Source organism: Erpetoichthys calabaricus, chromosome 4, assembly GCF_900747795.2.
Source record: "Erpetoichthys calabaricus chromosome 4, fErpCal1.3, whole genome shotgun sequence".
Taxonomy (NCBI): Eukaryota; Metazoa; Chordata; class Cladistia; order Polypteriformes; family Polypteridae; genus Erpetoichthys; species Erpetoichthys calabaricus.
The window spans coordinates 945,318-967,915 of record NC_041397.2 but is presented as its reverse complement, the minus strand read 5'-3'; the positions used below and the strand labels follow the sequence as shown (position 1 = coordinate 967,915).

At 51.4% G+C, this 22,598-nt stretch overlaps 1 protein-coding gene across 5 annotated transcripts in view; it reads left to right on the top strand.

The window, feature by feature from the left end:
* Positions 1 to 22,598, top strand: part of shroom2a (shroom family member 2a) — a 73,351-nt gene that overhangs the window by 33,117 nt on the left and 17,636 nt on the right. Inside the window, exons 2-6 of one of the 5 annotated variants that reach the window (XM_051926304.1) lie at positions 913 to 1,058; positions 8,282 to 8,383; positions 11,286 to 11,303; positions 15,660 to 15,782; positions 18,258 to 20,736. In XM_051926304.1, coding sequence (XP_051782264.1) covers positions 913 to 1,058; positions 8,282 to 8,383; positions 11,286 to 11,303; positions 15,660 to 15,782; positions 18,258 to 20,736 — 2,868 coding nt within the window. Of the gene's footprint in view, positions 1 to 912; positions 1,059 to 5,156; positions 5,291 to 8,281; positions 8,384 to 11,285; positions 11,304 to 15,659; positions 15,783 to 18,257; positions 20,737 to 22,598 lie in introns of those variants that run through there. The other 4 variants (XM_051926305.1, XM_028790498.2, XM_028790496.2 and 1 more) reach the window with 4 other exon arrangements.

The following is a 22,598-nucleotide window of genomic DNA, read 5'->3' as shown; positions in this document are numbered from 1 at the left end:
TGCCCAGGGTCCAAATGAATACTTGAGTGACATGTCAGTCCTGGGTGACTTAACGTGAGACACGTTACATGAACACACCGTGGACCTGACTCCTCAGCTGACAGTTTGGACCAAGCTGGCGTAGTGTGAGGGAGACAACACAACACAAAAGTGTGTGCCCGGGTTCAGAATGATCAGAGCTGCCAGTCACAGAATACTTGAGATGTATGACACAAGGCACTGTGGACCCCAGGCTCAGCTGACAAGCTGCCCTGAACCAACACACTCTGTGCTCAGCTTCAAGGTGGTCATGGTAGCCTGTCGTGCCACTCTGCTGTTTGTGCCCACTGCCCTTCACCACCCATGCCAACTTCTGTATCACAGCTTCTTAACCTGAAGGTCTCACTGGACCCTTCAAATCACAGAAAGCCCCCAGGTGACTCCTGGATCAGAGAGTGGAATGGCCGCTGTCGCAGCAGTCTCCTGGGGTGGCATGCTGGCACTGTGCTTGGTGTTGTACCCTCCAGGACACTTGGCTCAAGCCTCTGGCTGCCCGTGTTACTTTGTCTCCTCTGGTAGTGCTTAGTGGTCCGTGAGAGGGACCTGAGATCCTGGGTTTAACAAAGTGGGGACTCGTGATGAGTTTGTCTGTGAGCCTGAGCTGGTATGATAGGTGGGCACATGAGAACGAATGGCAGGGGGGATGCCAGGCAACTTTGATTTGTTGAAATCTCCAGGATGATGTCGCGCAGTGAGACTCGGATCGCCTAAATCGAACTCTGAAGAGGATGAGTGTCATGGTGTCTGGTGCCGCTGAAGCGTTTGGACTTGTAGCCGGAATGAGATGGGTAGTCCGGTGTTGTCCATGATGTCTGGTGCCCACTTGTGCCCGTGCGCCACTGAACGCTCATTCTGTTCTTTTTGCCTTATCAGATTGAAGAAGGCAGCAAGGCGACTGGCCGACTCCAGGCTGGAGATGAAATCGTCAGCATCAACGAGGTCTCGCTGACTGGGTACCGGCAAGAAGCCATCTGCCTGGTGAAGAGCTCCCACAAGACCCTGACGCTAGTGGTGAAAAGGTGAGAGCGAGCAAGTGTGTATGTGTGTATGTGTCTGGGGGGGGCACTCTGCAATGGACGGGCACGTTGTAAACATGCCCCCTTTGTGATCGGGCAGGACTGTGTGCTCTGCCAATATGAGAGCTAAAGCCATCCTGTGTGTGTGCCCTGTGATAGGCTGGCTCTGTGTGTGCCAAGAGGACCCCGCCCCGTCTCTGTGGTGGCAGGGCACGATACCCATATCTATCTATCTATCTATCTATCTATCTATCTATCTATCTATCTATCTATCTATCTATCTATCTATCTATCTATCTATCCATCCATATATAAAGTGTTAAGTGTTGTGCCCATCTGTCACGCCGTCACTCACACACTCCTTGGCCTTGTAAGCGTATGACGTGGGTGGCAGAAACGTCGGCGATGTCACCTACCGGGTAGGTCGATGTCTTTCTTACAGGTGACCCTAATTACACCTCCGCTGTCAAGCGCACAGAGCCCACCTAGGACTAAAGACCAAATCCAACCAGTTACGGACTAGTTGGACTGAGTCACTGGGTATGCCAGGGTATGGGAGGGCACCCCGACTGCCACCGACTCGCTAAGATTACCTAAATGAAGGCCAGGACCGCAAGTCTCGTAAGGTGACATAAGAGGGCCACACGGCCACATACTTGAGGGCAGATTCTGCTGAAATGTTAGGAAGTTTTTGTTCACAGAAAGGACCAGCGACCAAGTAGAGTGGTAGAGAGTGGGACATTAGGGACCCCCAAGAGTCGACTTGATGTTAGTGGGGGCGGTCGGAGAGGAGAGGAGTGACGAGCTTTCTGGGCTGAGTGGCCTGCTCTCATTCTGAGGTAGAAGATGGCCGACGGAGCCGCTGCTCGCATGCGTACAGAGGACTGCCGAGACCCTCGACTGTCCTGTATGAGTTGGGGTGGGTGACCAAGTTGACCCCTGGTGTGTGTGTGTGTTTGCCCTGCGGTGGACTGGTGTCCTGATCAAGTGCTGCTGCCCCTTATAAGTGGGTTAGGAAGACGGGGCGATGGATGTTTAACTGGTGGATGTTTTAGGGTGTAAGTGCCCCCTGCTGGTGTCACTATAAAAGTGAAAAGGGCATGCGGTGCGGTGGGTGACCAGCAGAGTCGCTTTGTGTTTGTAGAAATGGAGGAGGAGGAAAGGCACAGCAGGCCATCGTGCATTCAGCGAGCGAACAAGAGGGGCTCAAAGCGCCGAGCGACTCGGGTTCAAGGACACAGCAAAGCTGAAGAAAGAGAAATCTGCTGGGAAAACAAAAGTGGGAATGGGAGACGTCGGGGGTGATCTGTATAAGAGACGAGTCCTTTATAGCGCCCGCCCGGCGCACTGAGGGGGTCTGTCAGTTTAGCAGGAGCCCACGTGACCAAAGCCAGCAGCGCGGCCTCCTTTGCATTGAGAGTGCAGCCGTGGAGACGGCGGATATTTGGGATGGCGGCGGCCGTTTCCAGGTTACGTCTTCACGGCTAACGAGGCCAGTAAAGTAGGCCGCCGCGTGTTTTGCATGAAAAGGTCGAACACTCCGGGAGCTCCTGACAGCCGGCCCTCCCCCACTGCTGCGGTGACCCCACCGGCCTGAACTGCTTAACCCTTCAGAGGGTTTAGGACGCTACACGTGGGCACTTGCCTGGCTTGGCACTGTGATGCCACCATGAGGAGGCTTTGGCCATGCTGGCCACCTCACACAGCTGACGACCTCGTGCCTGAAGTGAGTCACTTGATGGACGGCCTGTAACTATGGTGGTCACCACCCAAGAACTGGCTTAAGGAGGGCTTCGAATGAAGTGTAATGGTGCTCCGAAAGCTGGCTGTTGGATGACAGGGTCTGCTGCCAAGAAGATCACTCAGCGAGAGGCAGACTAAGCCCACCATAAAGATCAGGACCTTCACGAGAACAGAGAGGACTTCCTAAGGGAAACCATGGCAGCGGCAAACAGGAGAGTCCAAGGAGAAACCAGCCAGGAGCTGTTAAGGGACACATGGGTACGAGCCTGAGCGGACCTCACTGATAAACAGTCCACTCAGACACTGATAGGACCTTTGGTGGTCCTGCATGGACCTCGCCCTGCTTGTCTGTAAGAGTCCAGGTGAACCTCATTCTGTGCAGCGATGAGGGCTTAAGAGGGCCTCAGAAGTGCTTGGGTGGTCCTGATTGTGTACGTCAGTAAGATGAGGGAGGACCTCATCCTGCACATTGGTAAGAGGCCATGTGGACCTTGCGTGGACCTGAGTAACAGCCTGGTTGGACCTCTTCCTGCAGGTCTGCGAGTCCATCAGAGCCCGCGTGGACCTTGTCCCTGTCATCGGCTCCTGTGTGTCTTGAGCATCTTCTCAGAGTACAGTCAATTGGGCCATCATCCAGCATCCCCCCCACTCCCCCATAGGACCTTCGTCTGAACACTAACCCGGACCACAGGCCATCCGCCACCCTGTTCACTTGTGAAATGAGGAGGAGGAGGAGACGGCTGACTGGTCCTGTTCATTGTGGGACACTGCCATCTAGTGGCGACATGTGAGAAGTAAGTGGCTTCAGCTCTCCTGGCTTGAAATGTGCTGAGTGTTTTACTGGGGCATCATGGGAGTTGGCAGCTCTTTGTGGCCGCCGAGTAGAGTAGAGTAGCGCAGAGCGCCTGGTTTGTGCCGTCCGCTCCGGCCTGTCATCATAAAGTATTTGGTCACAAGTGGTGGGCTGACGTGAAGTGGTGTGGGAATCGACTTCATCTGCCCACAGAGGTAATGGATTTAAAAAAGACCCCGAGCATGAGGGACACCTCATTCCTGTTCTTTGGGGTTTCCGGCCTACCTTCACATTTCTGGAATGCTAAGGAATGTTAGTGGGCTGAGGGTGGGCAGACAGACAGACAGACAGACAGACAAGGCGCTGCATCACCCCATGAGGTTAATAAAGTTTATCGAGTCGTATTGTTCTATGATGTCTAAGACGGGCTCTCGTTCCAATTGTCCCAGTAGTCCTTGCTTATGTACAATTAGTGACACAGACAGATGAGACCTGTGCGATGACAAGGACGAAAGGCACAGAGTAAAAGGCGCTGTACTATATAATAGGCATGATGGGAAAGGCGCTATATAGCAGACAGACACACAGAGGGGGCTGTTGCTGTGGCCATTTGGTAGATCACTCTGTAAAATGATTAAATATTAAAAGGCGCCATATAATATTAGTGTGGCGGACCGTACCCCTCCAAGGCACTGTCTGATCTTAGTGTTTTACTAATTAACATCGAAGAGGAGGGAGACAAGTGGAGGGGCCTTCATTACAGGTGAGGAAGACCTTCGCTAAAGAGACTGTGGGTAAGACTGGCACTGATACCTCAGAAAGGCTCCGAACTTCTTCTGAGAGAAGAGAGAATTGTACCACCTACTAGGCAGACTAATGGCACTAAAGGCACCGTTAACATTGTACATAAAGCGACACTGCCAACCAGATGACAAAGGCACTGTCTAGTAATAGTCATAATAGGACATGTTATTTATATAGTGCCTTTCCCCTGCTCAAGGCGCTCAGTGTGTGACACGTGGTGCCAGTGACGCGCAGACCCTGCCCTGGTAGTGATACCCCAACTGAAGCCGCACCCCTGTGCAAGCTGGTTGACAGTGGAAGGTGGCCATTTAACAGAGCGCCAGCTTAAAGGCCAGAGTGCCCGCCGGTGATGCAGCAGATGGAGCACCAGGGCCAGTGCCACTGTTTGTCACAGCCCACAGCAGGGTCATTGGGCTCAGGGCACGAGTGTCCCCGGCTGGGAGGCCAGTGCACAGCAGCACACTTACTAACCCCAATCTCCGGCCCCTTCCTGGCACTGTTTGGCATATGCCATGCAGACATGGGGTGGCCTTCTTTTCCTGCTGGAGTTGTGGGGTCCATAGGCAAGAAGGGAATTTAAAGCACATCGTGCCCCTCACACACTGTGGCTCGTCAGTGCAAAGGCGGCACTGATTGGCAAATCGGTGCCCTTCCCCCTCCTTTTACACTAAGCCTCTCCTAATCACCGCTGGAAGGTTACCTGTTGCCATGGCAGCGCGGCTTGGCAGCCTTGAGTCCTCCCCTCCCCCATCCCTCTTTCCCAGCCGAGACCAGGAATGGCTGGCAGCGCACTGTCAACATGGAGGCGCCGGCGTTCTGTTTCGGTCGTCTAAGTGGCACGTGGGCACATCGCCTCAGTGTGGAGCCTGGAGTTCATTTTTAAGATGATCACAGGGTAAGGCCACGTCATTGTCATTGCTATCGTTGTCCTCTTTAGAGTTTTCCTGTGCCCGTGTGGGAAGCTCCTGCTCCTCCTGCTGAGAGTGAAGATGCATCTGCCAGGTCAAGGCCCTGGGGCTGGGCATGAGGCACTGCTTTTGGACGGGCACCCCTCACAAACGAAAGGGCAAACCATCAGTCTCTACCAGGGTGACCCACATAAAAGCTGTGTCTGCTGGCCGACTGGCTACTGGGACTGATGGGTGGTGGCACATGCCAAGTGTGTGTGTGATGGCTGCCCGTCTGTTCAGAGTTTTTTTTTTTTTTAATCATGACACGGTCTGTTGTGTAGATATTTTTTTTTTTGTTTGTTTTTTTTTAATCTCTTGCCAACTGTACACTTGCTAAGAAAGCCCCAGAGAGTTTCATGGTGGGCCACTGAGGTGCTGTGTGTGACCCTCAGTACTTCAAGTTCTGCCTTGCTTTGCCATTTTGTCTCGGCTCCTGTCAATCTGCAAAAAATACAGCCTGGCATAGAAACTTGACAGGTGTCTGCCTGGCAGCCACACTCCATTGGCACGTCTGGCACCATCTATGGGGATGTATTGGGTAGTGCATAGAATGGCATATTTGATTCCAACCGATGGCGCATGACAAACATGAGCAGTGCTGCTGAGAATCCGTTAGCAAGATGAGGCAGCAGAGCAAGTGACATGAGAACTTAGCAAAGGAAATAAAAAGACGGACAAAGGGAGTCCACTGGGCACTCTGCTCGTTGATGAGGGCAGGAATAACCAATGAAAATCACGAACAAATGGCATTGACAGCTGTAAAGAGTCTGAGACCACCATTGGGACTCGAGATGGGATTAGCACTTCCTCCATGAAAGTTTTTCTTGGCTAGTATGTGCTTTTGGATGGTGTGCGCCCCCTGTTGGAATGACAAATGCACGGCGTTTTATTAACACATGAGAAGCCCCTTGGAATGGGCATGTTGAGAGTGACGCCTTCTCGTGGGCAAGTTGCAGGTGACACTGTTGGCCTGGCAGCCGGCAGCTCCACTCGTTGAATTTGTTTGCGTTGTGACTACAGTTGGTACAGTTGGTATTTTCAAGTCACTACGTTATTACTGCACAGTCGTGGTAAATGGTAGATTCATTTGACACATTTTAAACGCCTTTTATAAAGGAGCCAGTGGGTACTGGCGTCCCACCGTGAAGAAAAGCCTCCTAAAGTGGCAAAGGTTCGATTTAAGACCCCAGGTCGCTTGTGACAACAGACTTAAACTGGAAATGACGCATTTGAGCGCAGGTCCTCGGTCAGGGCGCATGGCAGCATCTGTCATGGCTGGCGTGTTGTATGCCCGCAGGATGAAACGATGAAAACGGCAGAGCATGCGATAGAAGGGGGGCCACAAACCAATTACTGCATTTTAATGCACCAGGCGTCACTCCTGCTGAGCATATGGCAATCAGTAAACCCCCCCCAATGCCCACACGGGAGGACATGCCAGCTCCACACAGGCAGACCTTTGCTCTGTGACAACTCTGAACGAAAAGGCCTTGATTACACCTGGCAGAGGTGGCGTTACCGGAGTGGTCCACGTGGGTGTGTTCACCCTGCGGTGGACTGGCGCCCTGTCCAGGTGATATTACTGCCTTGTGCCCAGTGCTTGCTGGGTTCGGCTCCAGATGCCACGCAGCAGCAAAAAAAAACCTGAATAGTTGAATTGATAGGAGATACTGAGGAGAGTGATGATGAAGATGATGATGTGCGCTATGATTGGGACCTGCATGTGTATGTCACAGATTACACCTCCTGCATTAGGTAGATGGATGGATTGTTACTAATATTTTTATTGTGCCCAAAGTGGCGAAAAATATGCCAAAGGGACTCACAGGCAGAAGACAAGGAGGGTGGCAGTAATGGCTCTTAAAATTCTTATTGTTGGGCTTCCTCGCAGTCAAGGAGACTGGCATTCATCTCCCCAGTGGAGTCTGCATGTTTAGTCACATGCCGGTTAGGTGGACTGGCATTACTAAGTTGGCGCTAGTGTTCACCCTGAGATGGACTGGCACCCTGACCAAGTGCTCAAGGCTTGCTGGGACTGTTGAGCATCGGGCACAGGGCATCTTCCTCGTGACACCGCCCTGGACAAGCGGGTTAGGAATATCGGTGGATAGATGGATGGTTATAACGCCTGTTCAGCTCTTGTCTCTTGGATGCTCGATATTCTGACGTGCCAACGCACCCGCGTACATCATCAGTCCAGTGAGGGCATGTAATGTCTTTGTGAAGTAACGACCTACGCTTGCTTATAGTGAGTGTGACATTTTCAGTTGTTACTGCCCTGCTGTCTGCGGCTCACATCTGGGCATCGACACCGAGGTGAATCCATGCCACTTGTGTCTGTTGGTGCCAGTCAGCAGTCACCATAAGGCCATAGCGTCTGTCCAGGGCCGTTTCTGCGCTGTGGTGACTGACGTCTAAAACCCGACTGGTGCGTGGAAGTCTTAAATTTAAGAGTTGAACGTCCAGGTAGTTGAGGGTCAGTCTGGTGGGATCCAAAGCAGACCAGTGCAGGCGGTTACCGATGTTGAGTCCGCTGTGTCTTGATGGCCCGCTAGGCCCTGAAGCACATGGACCCCGTAGGAGTCATAGGTTTACCGTTAAGAGCGCCCCAGTGGCTAGCGTGGCATACTGCAGTTCCCACCATAATCCTCTTTGGCGGCTCCATAATTCTGGAATTGACTGTGTTAAGCATTTGGAAAGGCGCTATAAAGGAAGACTTTTCCAGATGATTTGGCTTTTCCAGGTTTTCCTCAGATGTGTAAAGCACAGCCCCCTTATGTGACAAGTGGCAGGTGGTCGCCACGGTCATTGGCATTGATGCATCAAGCACTGTTTATGTCTTCTAAACTCTGTTAGCCTTGACTGAATTTCAGTGTCTTCCTCCTCCTCCTCTTCCTCTTCCTGTTTTTCTTTCTTCCCCACTTGCTGTCACACAGGACGATGAAAGTGGTGGACATTGTAGCACAGAAAATGCCATCAGAAAGTGACGTTCATGTGGCCAGGAGCTTCCTTACGAAGATTTTGAGAAGCTCTATGAGGTATCGTACTGTCCCCCCGTGTCACCCCCATCAGCGCCCGTGTGTGCGTCTCTCTGTCCCTCCCATTTCTGTGTTGTGCTGTCACTTCATTTGTGCTGTGTGTCCGTCTTGTGATTTACAGAATCTGAAAGGTCGACGAGGCCAGTGGGGTCCAAAGGGGGCTCCAGAGAACTCGGAGTGGTAGGCCTGAGCTCCCGAGGTGTTCGGCAGTCGCATACATCGAGACAGTAGTACAGTAAACCGTGCGGCCCTCCGTCCAAACCGTTGAGCCCACCTGAAAGCCGATGGTCATCTTGAGGGGACACGTCACCTCGTGACACCACCGCTGCGTCTCGTTAAGAGCTGACCTGTGATACGAGCTTCACGCTGATGTGCGGCCATCGTGTGTTTAATGCGGGCGCAGTCTGTGAAGGCGTCACGTCGCCCTTTGATGGGTGAGCACCTCTGCCACCTTAATGTCCTCTGCTGGGCACACAGGGAATCTTAGTGTCCCAGTCGGAAATGTCTTGTGAAGTGGAATGATTCAAAGATCAGTAAATAAATAAAAAACGTGCCTGGGCTGTGGACGAATGCCTGCAGTGTGCCAGCTGATCTTTGTTGTGTGAGACCAAGAAGCAAATAAGCGGCAACCTTACATCTCCCTCTAAAATCAAAAAATTCAGGCGGACACATCGAAGTGGGAAGGAGAAACTGGAAGGGCAGGTCTTTGTGTGACTCGGGTTCAAGGTGGTGCACCCAGCAGACTGCAGGACCGCATCTGCTGAGCGTATGACTGGTTGTCCTCCTCATTTTAACAATCCAGGGGTCTGACGGAAAGTGAAAACGTGGAGAGGAGCAAACTTGGAATCAACGGTCGTCAACAAAACATGGAGCCATTAAACCCAAAGGGACATGAAAGTAAGGAGGAGGATCTGGAATTTGGCTCTAAATGTAACTGGAAGCCAGTGTGACGACTCCAGGACTGGGGTCAATAGGTGTCCTTGGTATGAGAACGGACTGCCAGCTGTTAGCCGTTATGGGTGCAGTGCGAAGTGAAGAATAAGGACCCTCTGACTGAAGAGATTACAATATGCAAGGCACAGGGCAGGGCAGACCCTCCTGGAGAAGTAAAACCCAATTTGAGACGCCAGTCCTATCAGCAGGAAGTGCAGGAATTCATTTCTCTGCATCCCCCATTTTTAGAAAGTAAGTTTGTGTTGTAACAGACTGGCGTCAAAGGTGAAGTGCCACTTGGCACCGCCCCCCCAGCTTGAGCCTCTTTTTAGGCAGACCTTGAGGCCTTGCCATGCTGTGGCCTGCCTGTCCAGTTGGTTCTGCAGACCTCGGCCTCAGTCTTGCTGGTGATTGCTTCAGTTTGGATGCTGAATTAGTGCGGTGGTCTCCTTTGTTGGTAGTAAGAACGTTGTGGTGGTGGTGGTGGTGGTGGCACCGATGCAATGGAGAAGTGAGGTGGCTGGGGTTGGCGAGCTGGGTGGGCCCATTGGCCTGTTCTCATCTCCTCTGGGGAGACATCGATGTCCTCGTCCGGTTTTGTTGTTTGACCCATCGTGAAAACTTTGACGCAGACAATCAAAGGGTCTTAGAGTGTGGGTGGACATTTTCAATGGAACCCCAAGGCCTGTCGAGTGTCACACGGATGGCAGCTCTCTGATTTTTCACGCCCAGCCCCATTTTAATTGAAACCGTAAAGCCGCTGCTCCTGATATTTTTGTGCTGCATCTCACTTCCTATGTTGGTGACCATCTTGAGGGACAGAAGTGGCTCTGTCGGAACCTCCCGGCCTGCCTCTCCAGTGCATCCTCCTTAGATGTCCTCGCTATTAATTGGCTGATCTGGGGACGTCGCCCTCGTGTTGTCAGGTTGGTCACCTGAGTGAGGCCCTCGAGTCTGATGACAGAGTCAAGACCCACTGCTCGCTCAGGACAAGTGGCACTGGGGGCGCCAAGGGACTGGCCGTGTAACAATGGCATCCTAGGACCCGTCTTTGTTGACAGTCAGTGCCCACTTGATAAGTGGCACTGGCAATGCTCATTCTTGCACCTGCTTCACCACACCATCTGCTCAGAGGTCTCATAGTTTCCTTGTCGTTGACAGGACCCCAAGGTACTGAGCTCCTCCTTTTTGGAGGCTTTCCTCACACCTTGCCCACTTCTTTCCCTCAGGGCACCATGAGCTGAGAATTAGAGTGTGCCAAATCAGCTGTGAGCCATTTAGCCTGTGCTGGGCATCGCTTTGGCAAACCCAAGTCAGCTACAATCCACTTATTCCAATGACGTCCCCCTCCACATCTCGGCTGTCCCCCGTTGAATCACAAACACGAGACAAGTCTGGCAGAGTCCAGCGGGTACATTCAGCTATGATCTCGACTTAACCCCAGACACTGAAAGCACCATCCACATGGTAGGCACATGTACACCAGATTGACAAGGCTCCTAATGAGGTGGCCATAAATGTCCCTGTGGCACTTAAGCCCCTCCACAACACCAAGGGCACAATCCTGAGCTTCTGACAAGGGGTGCACAACCATCAGCAGTGCCAACCCTAAACAGAAGAAAGCAACAGTGGATAAGTGACCAGACGTGACTGATCAACAGTCCTGAAGGGTCCGTTGTCTGTGGGACCCACCCTCGTGTCTGTTGGCATGGTCTCCCTTAGCCCTGGTCTCACCTCAGTCTTGTGAGCTTGGCATGGGAGGAGGTGTGAGATTTCATTTCCATCGCCTTCTCTCTCTCTGTGTTCCTTACCATAATAGAAGAAAGAAGTCAAACTGGGCACTTCCTGAGGGGGGCATGAGGCGCAGTGTTTGAATTTAGTACTCACGATGGGCACAAAGTAAAGTGGGCAAATGTTACTCACCCTTTTTTTTTCCCCTTTCTTCTTTTCCCTAAAACATGCAAAACAGAAGGAGTCGCCTGAAAGGGTACGTCTGACGTGGCACCGCTGCCATGCGCCTGCCGTTGAATTTAAGTTTGCTGGGCCCAGTTGTAAGCATTTAGTGGACGTGTTGGTCAAGCAGGTCAGATTCTCATGGGACACTCTGACAGGTGGTCATATGTGTGGCTTTGGCATCAAAGGGGGCAGTGAGGGTGGAGTTCTGAGGGTTAGAAGTCTGTAGATGAGCGCCATGTGAGACTTTGATGAGCCAAGGCCGCTAAAGGAGTGGGCACCGGGTGGGCGCTCAGTGGATGTGATTGGACCAGCGGCCCGGTAGCTGTTTATAGTGTCCTCCTGTGATAAGTGCCATCCTGCGTAAGTGTAAATGTAGACTGGCACAGTGGGCGGCCGTGTGGAGGTACTCTGATGGCGTGACTTGGGTCTGACACAAAAGGTGAGAGTTTAGGAAAGGCCCGACGCGTGACAGTAAATGAGCGGTGACACGTGGACGCACGTTCAGTAATTGAGCCTTTCAGTCTGCGACTTTGGGTTGCTGCCCCTACTTTTAAGTTTACGTCTTTATTAATAAGTTTATTTCAGTGGTGCCACACACAGCATGAAGGACCCCTTGAAGTGCGTCTCAGATTGTTATTATTTACTGTCACAGTTTCTTTATTTCTTTATTAAAATTTGACCAATTTAAAAACAAAAGGAGGGAAGATCAATAAATGAAGTGAATTCAGAATAAGTTAGAAAGGCTACAAAATGCCAAAAACCGTCACAAAGTCCAAAACAAACGTGTGAAACACACTGAAGTCCTCAAATGAAACCGTGACACTGAAACGAATCTCAGGGCTGTCAAGTATGGAGGAACATTTCAGGCAAAACAAAAATTGAAATCCGCACATAAATACGAGCACAACATGACTTGGGAGTAGAGCTCATTAAATGCTCATTTGTTAATTTCAGTGACACGTGAACTGTCACTATCACTCGACAGAGTCCCGGGGGCAGGCTCTTGTGAGTCCCACGTTTTGATTAGCCACTCGTCCGCTTTGCTTGACTGGCATCTCCTGTGGCTCAGGTGCCCGCTGCAGTCCGTGACTCTGCTCTTTGGACGCGAGTGCAAGGCAAAATTACCCAGAATTCCCCTGCGAAGCGGCAGGTTGAATTCACGAAACTCCAAACTGCACCTGAAGTGCGGGCTGTAAATGTGGCATTCGATGGCACTTGACGGTTTACGTTTGCTCCAATTGAAACACACCTGCCTTCTCAACTGTGACGAGTGACAGTGACAGTTTACATGTTGTGTGTGTCAGTGAAATAAACAAATGAAGAAATGAAAAAAAAGTGTAACAGAAGGCATATTTGAGGACACATTTAATTCTGTATACTCTCGTTTCGTGCCTTTACTGGTTATTGGTATATAGCGTAGTACACTCATTTATTTATTTATGTATTTATTTATTTATAATTTTCCTCCACCCCAACAAAACTGCCAAAGATATGATGAGGATGAGGGGTGGCTTAACCGCCACTGAGGCCACCACAGGTGCCACCCGAATGCCCTAAGCACAACACTACAGCAGAGGGACACAATAAATGAAAGAGGAGGAGCAGAAACTTAAAGAACATCAAACTAAAGTCTGAATCCCGGACTCCCAAAGCCAAGCAGACCACCTGGTGTGCCTGGGCAGTGCGTAAACACGGAGCGTCTGCTGTCGTCTCCTGCTTTAAGTGGCGTAATAAAAACTACACAGCGTGCAGCCTTGGGGTGGCAAAACAAAAAAGCTGCAGACAAGCTGAGGTGAGACCTGGGAATCGAGGCCTGAAGTGTCACTCATCTGACCGGCCAATCAGGAAGGAGAGTCTCACAATGGGGCATCCCCTGAAGAGTCAGCCTTGTGACTGATCAAAGAATGGAGCAAAACACCAAGAGGGCGTCTGTCGATACCCGAGTACAGCAGTGAGTCGGGCTGAGCTGCTCGGGTGGCTCCCCTCGTGAATTCTCAGCCGGGTGGGGACACATTTCGAACTTCTTCTTCTTCTAAAGAGGGCTGCCCTGCTTAATAGCCCAAGCAGGCCACCATTGGCCACACCACTCACCCTTCAGAAGCAGTTACCCACCTGAAGCTCAGCCTGTTGAGGCCCAGCCAGTACTTGGATGGAAGACCATCTAGGAAAAGCTTGGGTTGCTGCTGGAAGAGGTGCTGGTGAAGCCAGTGGGGGGCGCTGACCCTCTGGTCTGTTTGTGGATCTCAGTGTAGTGATGGGGACACTGTGCCGTAAAACAATTAGTGACATCCTGGCTCTCTGTGGCCATAAAAGGTCCTTCAGAAAGAGTAGGGTGACCCCTGTGCGCTGGTTAAATTGCCCACTGTAAGCTGGTCATTCCGGCCCCCTAATCACCCTTCACATCCTACAGTCATATGAAAAAGTTTGTGATCCCCTCTCAGCCTGTATAATAACTGACTCTCCGTTCAACAATAAAGATAACAGTGGGATGTCTTTCATCTCCTAGGAGTCCTGCGGTGTTTTCTGAACAAAGATTTTTAGTGACGCAGTATTTAGTTGTATGAAATTAAATCAAATGTGTAAAACTGGCTGTGCACAAATGTGGGTCCCCTTGTCATTGTGCTGATTTGAATGCCTGTCACTGCTCAGTGCTGATTGGTTGATGAGCTCATTAAGCTTTGAACTTCATAGACCAGTGTGTCCAATCATGAGATATAAAGGGATTTAAGGTGGTCAGTTACAAGTTGGGCTTCCTTCCCTTTGACTCTCCTCTGAAGAGTGACAGCATGGGATCCTCAAAGCAACTCTCCAAAGATCTGAAATTAAAGATTGTTGAGTCTCCTGGTTTAGGGGAAGGCTACAAAAAGCCATCTCAGAGGTTTAAACGGTCAGTTTCTGTAACTGTAAGGAATGGAATCAGGAAATGGAAGGCCCAGCAGGTCTGGCAGGCCAAGAAAAATACAGGAGCGGCATATGTGCAGGATTGTGAGAATGGTGACAGACAACCCACAGATCACCTCCAAAGACCTGCAAGAACATCTGGCTGCAGATGGTGCATCTGTACATCGTTCTACAATTCAGCACACAAAGAACATCTGTATGGCAGGGTGATGAGAAAGAAGCCCTTTCTGCACTGACGCCACAAACAGAGTCGCTTGTTGTATGCCAGTGCTCATTTAGACAAGTCAGATTCATTTTGGAACAAAGTGCTTTGGACTGATGAGACACCAATGGAGTTATTTGGTCAGAACAAAAAGTGCTTTGCATGGCGGAAGAACACCGCATTCCAAGAGAAACACCTGCTACCTACTGTCAAATTTGGTGGAGGTTCCATCCTGCTGTGTGGCCAGTTCAGGGACTGGGGCCCTTGTTAAAGTCGAGGATCAGAGGAATTCAACCCAATATCGACAAATTCTTCAGGATAATGTTCAACATCAGTCACAAAGTTGAAGTTACGCAGGAGTTGGATATTCCAACAAGACAATGACCCAAAGCACAGTTGGAAATCTACAAAGGCATTCATGCAGAGGGAGAAGTCCAATGTTCTGGAATGGCCGTCACAGTCCCCTGACTGGAATATCATCGAAAATCTATGGGATGATTTGAAGCAGGCTGCCCATCAAATTGAACTGAACTGGAGAGATTTGGTATGAAGAATGGTGAACAAGACCTCCATCCAGAATCAGACACTCATCAGAGGCTATAGGAGGGCAGCGTCTAGAGGACAAAAGGAGGCTCACCTGAGTATTGATGTCATAGCTCTGTTGGGGGGCCCACATTTATGCACCTGTCTAATTTTGTTATGATGCATGTTGCATATTTTCTGTTAATCCAATAAACTTAACGTCACTGCTGAAATCCTACTGTGTCCATAAGGCAGGTCAGATATTAAAAGGACGTTCAGCCAATAACAAACACAAATCCAAAGAATTAAGAGGGGGTCCCAAACTCTTTCATATGACTGTAAGTGTTAATGTGTGGTGACTCAGTAATGGCCGCTTTCACATCATCCGTATGGCGGTGGTGGCGGCCCACCATTGCCCACGTTGTGTTTTGAGCACATATGAAAGCGCTATATAAACGTAACCCTTCATCTCGTGTCCTGTCTTGATGCAGAATGAGACAAGTTTAAGTTTTGTCGATTTAGTGAGCCACAAGTATGTGTGAGCAGTTTCAGGGGAGTGTGAGCCCCCCCCCATAGCTCAGACGAGGCTTGCAGAGCAGGCGGGCGCTCGCCCGGGCCGTCTTGTCTTATATGTTTGTTTTGTCATCGTTTTCCTTTGCTGTTACTGGCTGAGTTGAGCTCCTTGCCCTTTTTATACCCGTTTTTATCGTCTTTTCTGCCCGTTTTTTTTTAATTCTGCCTCCTTCCTTTCCTCTTTTCCAGGCGGAATGAACCTGTGAGCAGACCTCACTCATGGCACTCGACTAAATACACAGAGGGCCAGACTGACGCGACCAAAGCTGCTTTAGCCTCCAGCGCAGTGTGGCACAGCCGGTATGATGGCAGGTGAGTGCTGGCAGCATTTAGAGCATGCCCCCCCTGGTTTGAATATGTTACTTTGTGCACATGTGCCCTGTCGCTTCCCTGCTTGTGGTGGTCCTGTACACTCCTGGATGAGGTTCTGGGGTCTCTGTGGATTTGCTGCTTGGTTTGTGTGACAATGAAAGGCCAACTGAACACACAAAGCATGTAACACATTGGTGAAGAAATTGTGACCATGACAAAGCCATTGCAGTGTCACTTGAGCGCTTTTCTCAATCTCTTTGGTGTAATAAACCAAGGGGACAGGTGACCATTAAGTCCCAGCTCTGCTAATTCAAATTGCATTCACTTGTCCCCATAGGAGCTGCCATTTCATAAGATGGGGATGTGAAATGTCCCATCTACCCCATGGCAGCTGACAAAAGACACAGTTTGTGACAAAACACTCTTTGGCTGCAGTGGCTGTGCCTCAGTCTTCCTTTTCGTTGACCTTGTTGTTTAGTTAGCTCACCTAGAGATGTTTTGAAGGAATTTGTCAAAGTTCACCACGGCAGGCCATGCTGGTCATCTGCCTGACGCTCAGCATGTTTCGGCACAGGCAGAACTTGGATTGAAGTGCAACAAGAAAGTTTGAGTTGCTGCTGGAAGAGGTGTTGGTGAGGCCAGCGGGGGGGCGCTCACCCTGTGGTCTGTTTTTGGATCCCAGTGCCCCGTTCTGTTAAACAATTGATGTTCTTTGGATGACTCTCTGTGGTGCCTCCTGATGTCCTGGCTAAATTGCCCATCACAACTGTGTCCATTCCGGCCCCCTAATTGCCCCTTGTCTATCTCTCTCACCCCTTCGCCCCCTAATAGCTAATGTGTGGTGAGTGCACAGTCACAAAATGGCTGCCATCGCATCATCGGGGCCCCCCACTGCCAGTGTAAAGCACTCTGAATAGCTAGATATAAATGTTAAGGGGTTCACTTTATATTGTGCCCACCTTTAACATTTCTCTATTCACTGTGTCTACTTATTATTTAATGGCAGTAGTAGGGAGCAAGGCCATGAGACGGAGTGGCTGAAGGACCCCTAATTCCCCCCGCTACACTTTTCTAAATGCCAAATAAGAGAAGAGGAAAGCAAATTAAAGAAGGAGATCACAGGGGGGCGCCAGTGAGGTGGGCAGCGAAGCTCCTAAGAAACTCCATGGAGATCCCTGAAGGTCATCTGATGTCCAGAGACCTGATGGCCTTTAGTTTCGGGGGCCCAGGAGGGGCTGCTTCTTTAATGGTGACTCGGCCTGAATGATGGCAAACAAATGAAAGCATCTGAGGGTCAAAGGAGTTGTGTGGCACAATCCACACATCGGGTATCCGATCGAGAGCTCGGTAATTTGGGGGGTGGGGGGGTTGGGGAGCATTTTATGGCACGTAAGCACAACAACCAAAAATGAACGTGAACGCCACAAAGTGGGCAGGCGACACACCATGCATTCTAAAGTGGCACTGAGGTCTCAGGCATGCTGGACTGAAATAAGATACACCCCAAAGGCAGGCACCACGCTGGCACAGGTTGTAAAGATTTAAAAATATGCCAACGTGTGCCTAACAGTAGAATCCCAAGGGGACAGGCGGTGGGACGCTCGGCAGTGGCCTGTAAATTTTGTTCCATTTGTGTTTTGGTGTTTTCTCTTTTTTTTGAGCAGATGGCTGGTGTGGCACCTCACCAAAGAGACCAGTGCTCTTCTAAGGCTGCCCGGTGAGGCTGGTCAGTGCCACAGATGCCTCCACACCAGACAGCCAACAGCTTCTGATAAACAGACCACTACTATAGCACCTCCCATCCTCACATGGTGGTGGAGGGTTTGATTGGAAGTGAGGTGCCAGGAGTTTCTGGACCTGCGGGGTCTCCTGAGATGGGTTTTGGTTTCTCCCCTTTCAGTTCCACTCCTGAGCAGACTGGCTGGGCTTTAATGGCAGAACTGCCACCGCCCTGTTGGCTCGGCTCGTCTTGTCTCGTCTTGTTAGCCTCGGTGGCTTGCCAGGCCAAACTAACGTCAAGTCGAGTTGTGAATGCCCACAAGTGCCCGCTGTCCACTGCGTTCATTATAGCTGTGCGGCTTCAGCCTTTTCATACCACAGCTGTGTGACTGCGGCCCCCTGGTGGGGAGTGGCCCCTGATGTTCTACATGTGCCCAGGATGCCCTCTTTGTACCCTAGCTGTTTCAGTTTAAAGTCCATGAAGGATACAGAATTACTGGGCTGATTTCAGAAGGACCTCTTAGCTGGCAGCCGGGGGTCTCCCTAAACCCGAGACATCTCCCGGTTTCATTTTTCTCCCCTCTGTGTTGGACTGTCTGATCGATTTTTATCGACTGTTTATCTCAGGTGCTACCCGATGGCCTAAACATCAGCGTGCGCCCCTCCGTATCGTAGCTGTCCCCTTTACGTCTTTGTCACTTTGAGGCTCACTCTGCATTTCATGACACCAGTGACCGTCTGTCTGTTCTTTTTTAGCTCATTGTCACATGACCTGTCCAGCTCCTGGGATCAGACAAACCTGCGCCGAGTTTCCGACCAGTTCAGCTCGCTTGGCAGCATGGACAGCCTGGACCATTCGTCCCAGCCCTATGAGCGTGGACGTCTCTCGCCGGCCAAGTCCAACAACAGCATCGACCACCTGGGAGGCAGTGGCGGTGGCAGCAGTAATAAGAGGGACTCGGCCTACAGTTCTTTCTCCACCAGCTCCAGTACTCCCGACCACACGCTGTCCAAGAGCAATGCCACCTCCACTGAGAACATGCTGTCCAAGGTGGGTCCTTGGGATGGGGGGAGAATGGGCAACCAGCGGCAAAGCCAGAACCTGAATGAAAACAGCCGGCTGGATGAGAAGCAGAGCTGTCTGCTTCTGCCTTCTGGAAATGGCGACCGAGAAAGCCCGCGGAGCGTCGAGCAGCCAGGCAGCAGGCAGTCGGGTTCAGGGAGGTCCAGTTTTGGCCCGGTGTGGCACATCCCAGAGAAGAAGAGGAACGCGTCTTCTCCTCCACCTCCTCCCCCTCCGGTCCGAAGTGATAGTTTTGCAGCCACCAAAGTTCACGAGAAGAGTCTGATGCCACCCTATTCCGAGGGCACACCTTTCCATAAGTCCCCACTCTGGATGGCCAACTGCACATCAGCCGAATCCAGCGACCCCCAGCAGAGGGCGGCGAGGCGCAGCCATAACCAGGTGGTACCTCCTTTTGTGTCTGTGGACAGCTATAACAACAACCAGGTGACCAGCAACAGGCTGCACTCACTGTCCAGCATCGACATCCGGGTCGGCCAGACCGCCCAGCACCAGCGCCAGTACAGCGATGAAAGCACTTTATACAGCTTCGCCAGGCCATCCGCCGTGGCGCCAAAGCCTCAGGGCATGTGCGGCTATTACAGCAGCATGCAGGAGCTACCAACGAACTTGAACCAGTACTACAATGAATCTCAGGTCAGGACTACGGGGGACAGCACCGGACACCCGCGATATTACTGTGTGACCGCCAGACAGTCAGCTCAGGCATCGCTGGTTAAAGTTGAAAACTGGAAGGGCAGCACAGGGACGGATTTGGGCCAGGATTCCAGTGAGAAGAACCCCTGGCCAAAGCACACACTTCCTCCTCCTCCTCCTCCTCCTCCTCTGCAGCAGTCCTATGTTGAAGCTGCAGCTGACCGAGGGCATTATCGACCAGAAGACAAGGAAGGGGGGACACAGGGGCTCGGTCCCGATGGGGACGAATGGGGAGGCCAGAAAAGGGGTAACGGATTCCTGCCTCATCACTTGGCCGACGCCCATCAGCAGCCAGATGACCTTCCAGACGCTGGTGGTGCCCCACCGAGGGGGCAGTGCAGGGGCGAGGATGCCAAGATTTGTCCACAGAAAACTCCAATGCTGCACTCCCTAGCTCAGGAGACCTTCCACTTCCCTGAAAAATGCAACGAACCTGGTAGGCAGGATGTTGTTGACCACCCGGCCAATAAGCAGCAGCGGCGCAGCGATCGATATGCGACCACATTACGGAATGAGATTCAGATGAGAAGGGCAAAACTGCAGAAGAGCAAAAGCACGGCCGCTCTGAGCGATCCGAGTGAGGCAGAGGAGGACCAGGAAAGCTGGAAGGCCGACCCCGTGGAGACCCCGACGTCCACCTCAGATGGCTCCTTCTCACACTCCTACAAGGACCACCTCAAGGAAGCTCAGGCCAGAGTCCTTAGGGCGACATCCTTTAGAAGACGGGATCTGGAGCCTGTGCTGCTCGAGTACCCACCCGACGTGCCTGAAAACCTTGTGGGCCAACCAGCGTCCCTGCCTCTGAAGGACAACAGCGGTCAGTGCGTCTTCACTGAAACTTCCCAAAGCAAACTCAACCCCCCTGTCACTCGCATCGGGGGGCGAAAACGGTTTTCTGCAGAGCAGAAGGTCCGGTCCTATTCGGAACCGGACAAGATCAATGAGGTGGGCACTGGTGGGGCAGAAGCGGGCAAGTTCCGTCAGCCTGGCAATCCCACGAGTTTCGCTGACCGGCGTAAATTTTTTGAGGCCAGCAGTAAACCGACTTTCCTTAAACCGGCAGCCAGACAAGCGCAACGAAGCTCCCTCGGGGGGCACAGCCTGCAGAAACCCCACCTGACCGAAGCTGAGGAGGCCTGGCAGGAGCGAAGAACACGAGCTGCCTCTTTTGGCTTTGAGCGCTCGCTGCGTTCTCTAGAGGAAGACGGGGAGATTCCTGCGAACATCAGCAGGAGAAACGGTGAGAGATGCGGGTCGCTTGAACAGCAGAGGCTCGGGACGTTTGCGGAGTACGAGGCCACGTGGAACGAGCAGAGGAAGCCCTCAGAAGTCCGGAGTTCTGGGCGCTATCACTCGGCGGATAACATACTGGACTCCGGGGCCGAAGAGATCGGGAAAGCGCAGTGTGTCCACGAAAGGTCGAGGTCATCTCCGTCGGCCGATTTTTATGGACAGGTGAGTGTGATCGGTAAAATGTTATGGAAAGGCAAGTGTTGACACATGATGACATGTTAGTGAGGGCAAGCTGGCTGAGGTGTCTCTGACATCACGGAGTGGCCACCAAACCCCAGTGTTGTCATCGTAAAGATGCCACTGGTGCACCAGACCACCTCCGCTGAACATCAACAAAAGTCGACAAGTAGAAGTAGAAGGTGGGAGTCAACATCGAGGAGTAGAAGGCTAAATGTTGACCGGCAGCTGGAGAGCTAAACATCAAGAAAAACATTGAAACGTCACCTGCCGAGACAAAGACGTGATGCTGGGCCACAAGGGGAATGAATACCAGACATACGCAGGACTCCGCCGCTGTCACCTCCTTGGCAGCCTTCTAGTGGGTAAAATTGAACAGCACGCGCCAGGTAATGTCTGCTGAAGTTTAGCCTTCTGCCCCTTGATGTTGACTTTAGTGTTCATGTTGGTGTCATTGAGATTGGGCCAGGTGACCAGAGAGGAGAGGAAAACAAAAACTCGGCAGCATCAACAAAGGAAAATCAACCTTTGTGGGGTGGGGGGTCCACGGTGACACTAAACACCCTCCATCAGGTATAGGGTCAGATGAAGAGACCACCCACAGGACATACCCTTGGGTCAGACGGTGCCAGTTGTGGTTGTGCAGGTGGCCTGTCGCTGCTTCAGTTCGTGCAGCCCGTGTTTTATACTCTCATCTCTTGGGCCGCTCTCTCCGCTGACACTGGAGTTAATTGATCAGTCACATCATCATTACTGCGGACCAGTCACACACAAAGTAGGCCCACTGGTGTTCCTCTTATCCTTAGTCTCCATCTTTATACTGCCCACCAGATGGGCAGAGCCTGACATTTTGGGCGACAAGCCGCTTCAGCCAATAAGGGCGCGCCACTTGACATGTTCCTCTTCATGCTTTTAATGTGGAGCCTTAGGAGGAGTTCAGATGCCAGGGTGCCATGAAGGTAAACCTCGTCATTTTAATTTAATCCACAGTAGGCCCGACTCCCCCATGTGACAAAGAGTCACCCTGTTTATGCCAGTAGTGCCCTCTCATTTCCTTTGTTTGTGGGCACAACCTGCACTAAAAGCTCCCTTTGAAATGTGAGACAGTTTTCCTATCATGGGCTTCACCTCGATTCATGCCAAGCAGTTTGAACAGCAGCTGCCATCTCTGGATGGGACGCCGGGTCATTGCGCTGGCACAGTAACGTTACACAACACACTTCTTAACGCCTTGTCACCCTCTCGTCAACCTCTTCTAAGCTTTCCGTTTAAGAGGTCCATTACCCGAGTCATGACACGTCGTGTAGTCCCTCGACACCCAGTAATGAACGAAATGCCAATAGAGGATGGGTGCTGGCCACCATGTCCACAGGTAATGGTACCAGTCCTGCTGGTGTGGCTGCAAGCTGCCTGTGCTCAAACCAGACAAACGTGACCGCTGGGTGTCTGTCGGAATTTGAATGTGCGTCACAAGCTGAATATGCAAAGCCCAAGTGAAGAACTCAACGCCCGTGTGACTTCTTAGGCCATCGTTTCCTATTTGTATCTTTGGTCAGGTGGCTTTTATTGTCATCGATGGAGTGGGCAGGCATCTGTCCAGTACTTCAAAATGTGGAGACTTTCGAATTCTGCACAAGTTGACCACCTTGTGAGGCTCATTGTGACTGTCACATGTCACACTCGGTCACCTTCAGTGTCACCGCCCGTGCACAAGTCGTTTGCTATGAAACTTTCATACCACAATTACAGGCCAGACTCGGTGTTCCTTCTGCCATTTAGGTGGCATTATGACTTGAGACACTAAGACCCTTTACACTTGTCCATTTACGCTGCGCCATCAGGCATTC